This window comes from Podarcis melisellensis (genome assembly GCF_964234715.1).
Source record: "Podarcis melisellensis genome assembly, chromosome: 12".
Classification (NCBI taxonomy): domain Eukaryota; kingdom Metazoa; phylum Chordata; class Lepidosauria; order Squamata; family Lacertidae; genus Podarcis; species Podarcis melisellensis.
In genome coordinates this window covers 42303003-42316861 of record NC_138544.1, presented here as the reverse complement: position 1 = coordinate 42316861, position 13859 = coordinate 42303003, and the positions used below count along the sequence as shown (strand labels likewise).

General features: G+C 45.2%; 1 protein-coding gene across 1 annotated transcript in view; it reads left to right on the top strand.

The window, feature by feature from the left end:
- LOC309381141 (integrin beta-1-like) overlaps nt 1-13859 on the top strand; it is a 39350-nt gene that overhangs the window by 22752 nt on the left and 2739 nt on the right. Inside the window, exons 13-15 of the mRNA XM_081931702.1 lie at nt 976-1198; nt 8034-8118; nt 10322-10405. Coding sequence (XP_081787828.1) covers nt 976-1198; nt 8034-8118; nt 10322-10405 — 392 coding nt within the window. The remainder of the gene's footprint in view (nt 1-975; nt 1199-8033; nt 8119-10321; nt 10406-13859) is intronic.

The window sequence follows — 13859 nt, the reverse complement described above, 5'->3', positions numbered from 1 at the left end:
TTGCTTTTCCTCTTATTTTCTGACTCATGGGGCCAACTGGGAAATGAGTAATCACTGAGCCTACAACTAAGTATTGTCAAAGACCCTAAAGCGAAGACCCTATACAGCTGCTCTGGCCCCCACAGGGACTTCCAGTGCCCACAATGTCTCCAGTTCTTATTATCTAGAGGCAGTGCATGCTGGCCCTTGCTGTGGTGGGAGCCATTCAGTGGAAGTGCAACTTGAGAGATTACAGAGAGAGCCAAAACTGTCCACTTTGGACAGTACAGGTTAGGAAGATAAAATGGGGAGAAACCTGCCAAACACCATTAATCCCTTACCTTTGTGCCAACTTTTGACACCATTTTGAAAGGAGAAAATTCTGATTAGGAGCTCCAAGTGACAGTGCAGTCTAAAATCAGCACTCTTAGCAAACTGCCAGTGGACATAGCAGAGTGAGTGGTTAGATAATGGCATGCAAGATGAACCTCAAAATTGTTTAGCAACAATGATTTTCTTCCCTTGGTTTCTAAAGGCACATTGTTCCCAGGTTTGCTGGCCTCTGAGGCAGACCAAGGTCTTATGCTCTACTACAGTCAGATGGTCAAGTCATGTATAGCCACAACATGCAAGACCCAACTTTTACCAAGCCTCATTCTATGAAAGCACGCTCATAGCAGTTCTCCATTAATCTCATAGAAATTTGTAGGGCTACAATGTGGACCTCATATCCTGCAGACAGGACACCATTGTCTCTATAGAGTTGGCCTTTGGAGATTAGTGCTACAGCATGTCCTCTCCTTGGAACTGTGGAAGAGACTTGCAGTACTGGATCTTGTGGTTGAAATAGAAGTCACATGATCTAATCCTTTACCTGGGTGGTAGGAAATTCAATCAACTTTGAATGCTTCTGTCAAATTAAATCAGATTATGGCAGTTGTTGATGTTCAATTTCATGTGCTTTATAGAAACTAAATACCTATCTTTTTATTGCAGGACATGGTGAATGTAAATGTGGTGAGTGTGAATGCACAGAAAATTACACAGGCTCTGCTTGTGAGTGCTACATGGATACTGCCCCATGTGAAGCTGGAAATGGGCAAATCTGTAATGGCAGAGGAATCTGCAAGTGTGGAGTCTGTAACTGCACAGATCCCAAATTTATGGGGCCAACATGTGAATTGTGCCCAACCTGCCTTGGATTTATTGCAGAGAGCAAGTAAGGCTTTTGGATTTTTAAATAATAAAATAACTTCCTGCTGGAATATTTGCAAATTGCTCCAGGGGAATTTTTGTGTTCCCCTTTGTACAAGGAGCTGTTTCTTGTGGCCCATGTTTTTGCTTTGCTTTCTCTCTCTCTCCCTCCCCCCCCCCAACTAAATTCTGAAAAAAATATTGGTAATTAGTGTTTTATTATATTGGTTTTCTTGTTGTAAACTGCCTTGGTGTTTTTTTTCTTGGGTATACTGAAGTGTGTAACTTTTCAGTTTAAAAAATAAATAGTACCTGCACTTGCAGATACCATTTAAAGCCAACTAGTATATCTTATGGGGATGCGGGTAGCGCTGTGGGTTAAACCACAGAGCCTAGGACTTGCTGATTAGAAGGTTGGTGGTTCGAATCCCCGTGACTGCCAACCTAGCAGTTCGAAAGCACGCCAGAAGCGGCTTAGTCATCCTGTACACCGGCTCCCTCGGCCAATAAAGCAAGCTGAGTGCCGCAACCCCAGAGTCAGTCATGACTGGACCTAATGGTCAGGGGTCCCTTTACCTTTACCTTTTTAGTATATCTTAAATCTGTGCAAAAACTGCACTTGAGTGCACCCAATTATTTCACAGCATTGTAGTTCAGTTGCTGAATACCTATTACTAGAATGTATTAGCAACTCATTTTAAATATGCTAAGTTGATTAAAATTGATGGAGCCCGTGCACGCGCGGTTTCAAATGCCAGTAAGCTCAGGAAGAAGGAGGGAAGGGACTGGAAAACAGCCAAGAAGTGTTTCGACTGTCAGCGCCCTGGACATTTCGCGAAGGTCTGTCCCCAGAGAAAAGCCTGGCAAGGCATGATGGGGGCAGCAAGCCAAGAGGAAGAGGGAGAGAAGGCGCAGGTGCAGGGAAACGAAAAAGTGACCAGTAGAAGAGCCCCAACCATACCCTCCTAAGGCAGCCATAGCAGTTGAAGTGGTGCTAGAATTCCCAAATGGGCACCCAGTACAAGTGAATGCTCTGCTGGATTCAGGTTCGTCGTGTAATTTCTTCAGTAGAGACTTCGCTCTGGAGCACCAGCTACACCTGTTGCCACTAGATTTCCCCTTGCAGGTGACCACCATTGATGGCAGGGAGCTACTGGGGGTGGAGTGACACACCAGACACCACCAATGAGGATGAGGGTTTCTAGGCACACTGAAACCATTGCCTTTCACGTGGCCACACTGGCGGGACCCCCCCCCCATTATACTGGGAATGAGCTGGCTGGCACTCCATGACCCAGTGGTGTCGTGGCATCAACGTTCACTCACCTTTGTGTCAGCTCACTGCTTGGAACACTGCTGGGAGGGAAGGTACCAAGAATGACTATGGCCAGGGTGGCTGGGGTGACTCTGGAGGAGAAGGGGCGCGTGCCACCGCAGTATGCAGATTTGAAGGAGGTGTTCAGCGAGACAGAGTCTGACAGGCTGCCCCCCCACAGACCATATGACTGCCAAATCAACCTGCTTCCAGGGGTCCAGTTGCTGGTGGGTAAGCTGTATGCCATGTCCGACCAGGAGATGCATGAGTTGAGGCAGTTTCATAAGGGAATCCAAGGCTGTAGGGGGAAGTTCAGTACTCTTTGTGGACAAGAAACAGTCTAACCAGCCTCTTTTGGTAGTGGATTATAGGCTCGTGAACAGTAGAACAGACCCCGTAGCCTTCCCCATGCCCAGAATTGACGATGTTTTGACGCGGGTGAGGCAGGGCAAAATTTTTACCAAGCTGGACCTCAGGGGGGCGTACAGTCTGATCAGAGGGAGAGAGGGAGACGAATGAAAGACGACGATGTTAACCCCCCCTGGGGGCATTTGAATATCTCATCATGCCGTTCGGATTACAAGGGGGTTCTGCCTGCTTTCAAGCCTTTATGCACAATGTGTTGGGCCCCCTGCTGTACAAGAATTGTGTGGCCTTTTTGTATGATGTTTTAATCTCTGAAAATGAAGCACAGCACGTGAAAGACGTCAGGCAGGTGCTAGAGAGATTGAAGAAACATCAGTTGTGGGAGGTTGAGTTCCTGGGGTACCGACTGTCGGACAAGGGGCTGGCCATGGATCCGGAGAAGGTGAAAGCAGTGCTGGAATGGAAGACCCCAAAACAAAGAAGGATGTGCAGAGGTTCCTAGGGTTCAGCAACTTCTACAGGAAGTTCATCAAGAACTTCGCTAACTTGGCAGCACCCATAACGGATTGTCTTAGCAGCAAGAAGAAGTTTGCGTGCACCAAGGAAGCGCAGCAGTCCTTTGAAAGGTTAAAGAAGGCGTTCGCCTCTGAGGAGCAGCTCCTGCACGTGGATCCGGGGAAGCCACTGAGAGTGGAGACGGACGCTTCAGACCGGGCCATCAGAGCAGTACTGCTGCAACAAGGTTCAGGGGAAGACTGGCGACCTTGTGCGTTTTTGTCCAGGAAACTGAGCAAGTCGGAGCAAAATTACTGTTTATGACAAAGAATTGCTGGCCATTTACGTGGCCTTTCGGCTGTGGAGACACTTTTTGATTGGGGCACGGCACCAGATCCAGGTCCGAACAGACCACAAGTACCTGGAATACTGGCGGACAGCGTGCATGCTTAACCAGAGACAGGTCAGATGGTCACAGATGTTCTCACAGTATCACTTCGAAATACAATACGTACCGGGGGGGGGGGGAATGTGAGGGCAGACGTACTTTCCAGGAAACCTGAGTACATGGAAGGGGAAGGACCTCCTGTGGCCAGGCACGTGTTCCCAGAAGACCGCTGGTCGTGTGGGGGAGCACTGGTAAGGGAGCAAGAACTGGTTGGGCTGACCAGACACGATGAGTTTGCTCAGACTAAAATCAGGGAGCTCAGAGATGGAAAGGGGGGAAATGGGGGGTTTGAGGAAAAAGGAGGGCCCCTGTACTACAAAGAGCTGGGAGAGACATTGAGGGCCAAGATACTTAGGCAGCTCCATGACAACCCAACAGCCGGGCATTTTGGGCAGCATAAGACCATTCTACTAGTCACCAGACAGTTCTGGTGGCCCAAGGTAAGGGAAGATGTACAAGAATATGTCCGGGGGTGCGACAGGTGCCAGAGGGCCAAAGGGGAAAGAACCGCACCAACAGGGTTACTGGAACCCTTACCAACACCGGAGAGGCCCTGGGAAGTGGTGTCCATTGCTTTTATGACAGATCTGCCCAAGTCAAGGGGGGAAACAGCAGTGGTGGTGGCGGTCAATCTACTGACCAAAATGTGCCATTTCGTGGCCTGCTCTCATGCGGTGTCAGCAGAGGAGACAGCCAGGCTGTTTGTGGACCACATTTTTAGGCTGCGTGGGACTCCACTGAGGGTTGTATCCGATCGAGGAAGACAATTTACCTCGTGGTTCTGGCGGGAACTCATGAGCTTGCTGCAAGTAGAGGTGAGCTTCTTGACGGCAAGGCACCCAGAAACCAACAGCCAGGCCGAAAGGGAGAACAGAATACTACAGCAGTACCTACACTGTTATGTCAGTGAGAGGCAGAACGATTGGGTAGAGAAATTGGCGCTAGCTGAATTTGCGTACAACAACGCTGAACACGTGTCCACGGGAATGAGCCCCTTCATGGCCAATTAGGGTTGTCACCCCAGGGCCTTCCCAGGGTGTGAAGAGGAGGAATGGAGTGTGCCAGCGGTGGAGCAATTTGCAGAAGAGATGGAGGCCTTGCACCAACAACTCCGGCTAAACTTGGAAAGGGCTAAAGAAGTCTACAAAAGGCAGGCAGGCAGGCACCACAGGCCGGGGGAGGTCATACGGGTGGGAGACAGGGTGCGGTTGTCGTCCCAGGGTTTGCCCCTAAAGGGAGGTTGAAAAAAGTTGCAGCCTAGACGGCTGGGGCCCTTTGGGGTAATACAGCAGGTTAACTCAGTGGCCTTCAGTCTGAAATTGCAGGACAGCATGAGGATACATCCAGTGTTCCATAGATCCCTGTTTTTGCATCACAGGGAGGGGTGGGGCTTCCCGGGGAGGGAGGGAGGGAGGGAGGGGTGACTACCCATCCATGGGCAGAGGAAAGGGAACATTGTAATGAAGCAACGGAAATACGTGATTCTAGGTGGAGAGGGCACCAGGTAGAGTACTTGGTGGCCTGGGAGGGAGAACCCAGATCCAAAAACACGTGGGTTCCCGCAGAATCCATCACAGAGGGTTATCTGGTGGAAGAATTCCATGGTTTGTTCCCACATAAGCCTAAACCAATAACTAGGTTCCAGGAGGAGGAGTTCGGACCCACGGACGACAAAGGGGACTTCGTAGGTTTCCCTGCCTCAGAAGAGGAGGGCGGGGAGGTGTCCAAGGGAGAAGAATCAGACTGGGAGGTTCAACCAGCGGGAAGGGACCCGAGAGGATGGGAAGCAGCTTTTGAATCCACGGAGGAGGAGGGTGGTTCTTTCCGGGGTTTTCCTACATCGCCAGCCAACGATATAGAGGAGGAGATGTTCAAAGACCTCACCAGTAGGGAGGGGGGTCTTAAGGAGGGGGTGGATGTCAGGGAACTGCCATCAGCTCAGGGGGGGAAGGGGAAAAGCCAGATGGAATACAGAGAGCCCCCAAAGATCGTGGGAAGCAGCTCCTCCTCAGCGGAGGAGAGTAACCACGCCTCCAGTGGAGAGGAGCTTCAGGGCTCGGAGGAGGCAAGGCGGTGCCAGGACACCTTGCCTGGGGAGTAAGCTTCCACGCCGAGAGGGGAGGCACAGACTGGGCGTCAAGAAACTACTCTGCTGGGAAAAGTTTAAGAACCATCCACTCACGGATTCTGCCAGTGAATGAGCCAGCCACGGGAGAGTGGCGCTCTGGACAGATAAAGTTTATTTTGGACAGATAAAGGGGAGGCACAGACTGGGCGTCAAGAAACTACTCTGCTGGGAAAAGTTTAAGGACCGTCCACTCACGGATTCTGCCAGTGAATGAGCCAGCCACGGGAGAGTGGCGCTCTGGACAGATAAAGTTTATTTTGGCATCCAAAGCAAGGCTTCACAGCCGAGCAGGGAGGCATTTGCCTGCTTACTCTCGAGCAACCCCTTGGAAACCTAACAGGTACCATTCCCCCCCCCAAGAGGTTGAGATTTTTCTGCCTCCAGTGCCTTGTGTCAATGAACTGTTAAACAGATAATGAGCTATAGCCTAACCTCATTTAAATCACAGTGACAGAAGAGTTGCTTGTATTCCTGCACTCAAGAATTGCTGAAGGCCTTAACTGAAACCAAGAAGCAGGAGTGAACTCCTTCCTCAGACAGAACAGCCTGGTTTATATTTAAGTAAATTATACATATGAGGCAAGAGGACATCTTTACTGAGTTAAAATTCAAAATCTTGCTCCATAAACACATCATTTGTACATGACTTGAACTCCTTATCTAAGACAAGGTCTCACTGGCACGAAAAAATGCTGCAAACTCAGAGCAGCTGCATCCCAAAAATGTACCTGGATAACAAATGGCTGTAGAAAGATAGCTTAAGAAAGTGAGCCAAGCCAACTGCACGCTGTGGATGAAGGCAAATAAATAAAGGACAAATGTTTAAGAAATAACTTGTGAATAGTGGACCAAATGAGTGCATAAGAGATTTTGCTAGCATCAGGTTCACAGAAAGAGAATGGTTTCTTAGCAATCAAATCATGTCAGATGAATGAAAAAAACTCATATTACAAATATAGTGGAAGAAAGCAGTACAAAAGTTTCAATGAAGAATAATTTGATTCAGGAAGTGCATTTGTGATAAAGGCTACAGAATTTAAACCTTGCAACATTAATCAGATTTAACGTCAATAAATGTGGTGTCTCAGATAAAGGACTGCAAAGAATTACCGTACATATGGCACTGTAATAAATTGAACAGAATATAGAATTGTCTCTTGGAGACCTACAAAAGTTGGCTGTTCTGTCATGACACTATAATTGTCTCTTCATGTACTATTTTGTGCATATGTGTGGGTGATGTTCATACACCAGGCAGCAGGCAGCAGCAGAAGTCTACTTTTAAAAATCACATTAGCCAATGTAGGTAGTTTAGTCCAGTATCAGACACAGAGTGCTTTTTAAGTGGCACGTGATAACAGCCTTAGTTTGTAATCCTAAACATACTAATTTAGAAGTAATAAAGGTACAAAATTCCAAGTAAGCAATTCTTCTTATCTAAACCCATCCTGATGTCTATGTCAAAAAGCCGACAGCACCTCAGAGCTGCATTGTTCTGTAACATCCATATTAAGAGGTATACGGGCTGCATTAATGTGGACACATATGCTCCCTCACACAGCTGGTTGTTTTGGTACATCTACATTAAGAGAATCACAGTTTCTCATAATACTGTGCATATTTTACTGCACACAGTTCTGATGCATTCCAAGATATGACCTTATAAACAGCAAGTATCAATTGCCTATGGCTTATAAGTGCATTATCTAGAATCATTCCATTTGCATGAGGAATTCAGTCATTCAAATACAGTGGTACCTCGGGTTAAGTACTTAATTTGTTCTGGAGGTCTGTTCTTAACCTGAAGCTGTTCTTAACCTGAAGCACCACTTTAGCTAATGGGGCCTCCCGCTGCTGCTGCGCCACCGGAGCCCGATTTCTGTTCTCATCCTGAAGCAAAGTTCTTAACCCGAGGTACTATTTCTGGGTTAGCGGAGTCTGTAACCTGAAGCATATGTAACCCAAGTCTTGTAGGCAATATGCATGTGCTTGAATGTACCAGAGGTTTCATGTGACCAGTCTTAGAATTCAGATTCTGCACTTCCCATTAGCATTCAGCTAAGCAAAAAGATCCACGAGAGACCCTGTCGCCTCTCATTCTCACACAGGGTCACCATGACATCAGAGCAAATGAGCCAATGGCCTCACCAGAATCAGCAGAAAAGTCAAGAGAGAGATTGCAAGAGTGAAAAGGTCAGAGAATAAAAAGGGGAAGCTCAACAGCACTCACAGAAAGTATTACAAAGAAGCCAAAAAGTTATTTTTGGAGTTCCAAAATTCCGTCTCAGGCAAAAGTATATTCCCTTTAGATTCCCTTGGGGTGGGGGGGATAGTAACAACAATTCAGTAAACACACAAATTGGCTGACTATAAGCATTGAGGTCCAAGGTCATTTCCAGTTTCCCAGAAGAAAAAGAATGTCAAACATATGGGGTCTTTGGCTTTGGAAGCCTCCTGGATACTTCTGTCATTAAATCAAAGAGAAAAGGAGACGGCAGCCAGCTCCTCAGTAGGAATCAGGCCAAATCTAGAGGAATTCTAAGGATTTTTTTCTTTCTTTAAATGGGCTTGCACATTTAAGCTGCTCCCAGCCCCTCCTGCCTGCCTGATTGATTTCTCTCTCTCACTGGTTGATTTTGCGTTGCACTTTAAGTGGAGAAAAATTGGAAGTAGCTGTGTTGGTCCATTGAGGGAATGGGGAATCCTTAGTAACAGTAGTGTGGTGCTGTTGGAATCTACTGAAAGGTCACAAAGAAGTGAGCAAGCTTCCAGATTTGTCAGCTGCTGCCAGGAGGCTGGATCTTAATCATAAACGGGGCGGGTGCTGCTGCCGCCACTGAGCAAGACCAAAATAAAAAGGCCTGATCTGCAGGAGAGTTTCAAAGCACAAACTCCAACTGCACAAACTCCCTATCAGACACCTCACACTAAAAAAATAAAGGCAGGACAAACACAAAGCGTCCTTTGTTCCTTGCTTATCCCCTGTAACAGTGGTGGTTTCTCCATAGGAGCCTCTAGTTCTTATCTCATTTCTGAATCTCACTTTGTTCAATAACCAACAGGTGCAAAACCAGGAATACTTTAAGGGTATTTACAAGGATGCTACGCCCTCTTACAATGTCCCAGGGCAGGTGTGGATACAAACACACCCATTGCCCAGGCTGCTGTTTTCTTCTGTTTTCAAATGGACACACCGCGGGGTAATGCAGAATCAGTCAGCAATTAGTTGTTATGTTCCCAAGAAGTCCTTTTCCACAGGGGGTGGGGATATTCAATAGAACTAGATTGTACGTGGACTATATAGGGGGTGGGACACACCAAGTATTCTGTCCCCAATGATTTTAAAATAAAATGTGTATACATAGCCTTATTTCTTATGAGGGATTTCTAAAAAAATAAAGTTTGCTTTAACCAAAGTCTGGATAAGAAATGCCCAGTGTGGCAGGGCTAAACTTAGAGAGGGCTATTCTGAGAGAAAAATGACCTGTAAAGGAAGAGATAAGCTGCTCTCCCCACACTCCTCAACTTCCGATCTAGATTGCAGTTCTGCACAGCTGCTTTTGGTTAAAAACAATGTCACTTGAAGAAAACAAGTTGATCCTGAGGGAGAAAGTAGTAAACTGATGGCCCAGAGTCACCCAGAGGCTAGGCAGGGATTCGAACTGAGCCTTGTACTTCCTAACTCTGCATCCTTTCTATTTGTTTCATTTGGCTGGTCCTATGCTTATATCGGATTTCATGTGCTGTTGTTCCTCATAAATGTACATTTTTTTATTTTTAAAAAACATCAGTAGCTATTTAAAAGCCAGAAAGGAATCCGTGAAAGGAATTCTAAGGCAGCATTTAATAGTAAAGTAGCTGAGAGTATGTAGCAAAGACATCGCGTACCAGTGTGGTGTTAAGTGTTGGAAGACTAGGGTTCAAATCTGAACTCAGCCATGAATATCACTGGGTGACCTTGGGCCAGTCACTATCTCTCAGCCTAACCTACCTCACATGGTTGTCGCAGGGATTAAATGAGGTGGGAGAGAAACATTTTGCAATCCTTGGAGAAAAAGCGGGGATATACATGCAATAAATAAATAAATAACACCCCCCACACACATTACAAGTGCAGAGTTTTCTTTACACATCAATGAGAGCTGTGAAGCCCCCTGTCCCTTTGGTGCTCCCTACACTTAGCTTGATTGCAGCCAATAATGCCTTTTAAAAATTGTATTGTCTCTTTCCTTTATTGGTTTTATTGCTGTGAAATTTCTCCCCCCAAGTTCTTAGCGTTTCATCAAGACAATTAACAATGTTTCCCTTCATACGCTTTTATTTCCATGCATATCATATTAATTTTACATTTAGCGATGGCACTGTACTAAAACATGCAGATAACGAATTTATGCAGATTATGATCGTCATAATGTCAGCAGTTTTTGCTGTGGAGTATCACGTACAAATTAGCACTGATTGTCTACCTTTCACCAATCAGGTAAAAAATTTAAAAGGGGGGGGGCAACCCTTATATTCATTCTTGGAAAATTGATCAGTTCTTTTCTGTGCCCCTATGCCATCTTGGCTGCAAATCCTGGAAGACCTGCTCTGTGCCTTGCAAGCCTTTTCCCACCTGGCCTGGGAAGTTGGGGCACTGAATGACTCCAGCTACAGAAGCTGAAGATGCTGAACAGATTCTGGGGCTAGGGTACTGTTTAGGGGGTTTTGTTGTGGGGGAGGGGTTGCTGTTCAGTTTTTTGTATCTTTATATTAGATCTCGTGATTTATGTGGAAATTGTTCAGTTTGGTTGTGTATTTTTTAATGTTTTCTTTATTGTTTATGACTATTTTTTTATGCTTTAGTTTATGTGCATATGGTTCTCGAATTTTTTTTCATATATACATTTTTATTAGTTTTTTTAACATATCATTTTCAACAGTAATTAAACATGCTTTTACATCTTATTCAAATTTTTGACTTCCATCAATCCTATCTGAAAATTTTCCAATGTAATCTCTCAGTATGCATGTCTTATCTTCCCTATTACATTTCAAACTCATAACCAATATCTCTATCTTTTTCTACTTTGTAACACTTCGTATATTTCTCCTTACAAAACTTCTTGTAGTCCTACTAGCGTAATTTGTTGATTACAGTTGCTCTTCAAGTAATTCATATACTTCTTCCAATTTTCTGTAAATCTCTGATCCCGCAGATTTCGAATCCTTCCTGTCATTTTGTCCAATTCTGCATAGTCCATTACTTTCGTCTGCCATTCTTCTTTCGTCAGAATTTCTTCTGGGCTAACAATACTCTTGCCACATATGGTTCTGGAATTTAATCAGAAGGAGTCAGAGACAAGGAAAAAGAATGCAGTCCTAAGTAGATTGGCTGAAAATAAGTCACACTGAACTCAATGGGACTTCCTTCCATGTTTGCACATTTAGAACTGGGCTGTACAAATCCAAGAAAAATGCCAATGAAGGAGGGAATGTACCAAGTATTGGAGACTATAATTGGCATATGCAATCATAAGGGGGTAGGAATCCCCAGACTAGGGATCCAGCAGTTTAGAATGATTTCCACACTGTTCTTCGCCACCCACGTGATTCCTGTATTGCAGGGGTTGGATGATGCTCAGGGTTCCCTCCAACTCTTTAATTCTTTGATTCTATGAAATGTACAGCTGTTGCTCGTCTGTTTCCAAGACCCTGAAGAACTTTCCTCAAAGGACTGGTTGTGCTGCTGTTTTCACAGTACTCAAGCTACATTGTTTTGTAGTTGTGATTCAGGAAATGCTATTTCCCTTCTCTCCACGGCTATTGTGACTGCTGCATTGAATGTGGCTTTATGACCTCCACACTCATCCATGCGCTAAAACATGCATCATGTATGCTAATTCCTTCCACACATGTGTGCTATTATGTGAACTTTTTTAAAGCAAGTTTTCCACATTGTATCACTCATGAATGAGAGCACTCCTACGGCTTTTTTTAAAAGGTCAAAAACTAGCAAGGTTGCCCACTCCCAACACAGGAATGCTTTATGTTTTTGTAGGCATTTATTTTGCTTTTTAAAAATGTAATTGTTAAAACTGGCTACATGTTTTCCCCTCTCCAGTGTTTGCCCAGGCTCACATTCCCTCACTGTTTTTATATAACGGTGGAGAAACAGAAGTTGATCTATTTCTTCTGGAGCGAAGCTATTCCATTAAATGTACAAAGTGATAGGATCAATCGGCTCTAGAATGTATTTGCCACAAGGAGAAAAATGCAGGATTTTAAATCATTTGGACTTAACAGGAAAATGTGGGCCAACTACCAAAGGCAGAGGAGACCTTAAAATTATCCGACTGTGGAACACATTCAAGAAAAATGATGTGTCTCATCTGTTGGGTCATTTAGAACAAAGCCCTGGAGAGAGTCTTCTCTGTGCAATAATCCTGCTCTGGCAAATGTATGGAAAAGATGACCTAATGCTCAGGATTCAAAGTACCATAGAGAGAAATGAATTATGCTGTATTATTGCAAAGCACTCAAGACGTCTGTTGCATTCTGCCCAGGGATGGAAAAATTATGTGCTGTATAAATGCTTACCATTTAAGGCTGCAATCTCAAGCTGCATACTCTGAAACTGTTCTGCTGCCTTCTGTAGAACTGCTCTTGAGTTAGTGATTTGAGGTTGTCCCCTTAAGCCTAAATCTCACTGCCTGGCTTTTCTAGAGAGCTGGAAAGAGTCTTTCCCCTATGTAACCTGTCATATCAATGCCAGGATTATTCAGAGCAACAGAATTGAAGGAGTTACACCCCGATATTATGGACAACAGTCTGATGGCATCAGACAACAGTCTGATGGCATTGTTGTTGTTGTTTAGTCGTGTCCAACTCTTCATGACGCCGTGGACCAAAGCACGCCAGGCACTCCTGTCTTCCACTGCCTCCCACAGTTTGGTCAAACTCTGACGGGACTACTTCTGCTAAAACAGTATCCTGGGCAATGCAGCACAAGTTGGAAAAAACTTCATGTTCAAGAGTAGTAAACCTTTGACTCTGACAGAGGCATCAGTTTGGGCATTGTTGCAGATTTATTACTGGTCCAGTCTTATGTTCCTAAACAGGTCCAATGGAAAATGTAAACAATTACATGACTGGGCAAGTTCCACCACTGCTGATAATTTTTTGCCCGTTGATTTGTGAATGAGTGCTGCAAATGCCTCAGTGTAATGGTTTATAGCAGAGGTACCCAATCTTTTGGGGCCCAAGGGCCCAGTGGGAAATTTAAAGAGCTATTGAGGGCACCACAAGATGCCCATTTCACACAAGAAAAACTGGTGACGCTCAGAGCTGCTTCCTAACAGACAAAACACCAACACACCCATCCAAAAAATACAACCCCAATCAAACAACAAGAATGTCAAAAATACTCATTTTTAAAAATAAAAAACTGGACCTTAGTGGCTTCCAAGGAGCATATCTGAGTGGGTTGTGGTGCTTGCAGGCACCGCATTGTGGGCCCCAGGTTGATAGCAATTTCCCTTGACCTTTTTGTGTCTTCATTTTAGCACATACATGAGGCTTATTACAAAACTTAAATAAAAAGAAAATGAATTATGGTACTACTGGAGCAGCCCACCTTAGTTAAAACCCTGTTGTGGGTCACATGACCCACCAGTTGAAGCAAAATGGTTTAGGTGGCTGGTATGCTGTATTTTAAGGGGCGCGTGTGGCGCTGGGGGTTAAACCACAGAGCCTAGGACTTGCCGATCAGAAGGGTGGCGGTTTGAATCCCCACGACGGGGTGAGCTCCGTTGCTCGGTCCCTGCTCCTGCCAACCTAGCAGTTCGAAAGCACATCAGAGTGCAAGTAGATAAATAGGTACCGCTCCAGCGGGAAGGTAAACAGCGTTTCCGTGTGCTGCTCTGGTTCCCCAGAAGCGGCTTAGTTATGCTGGC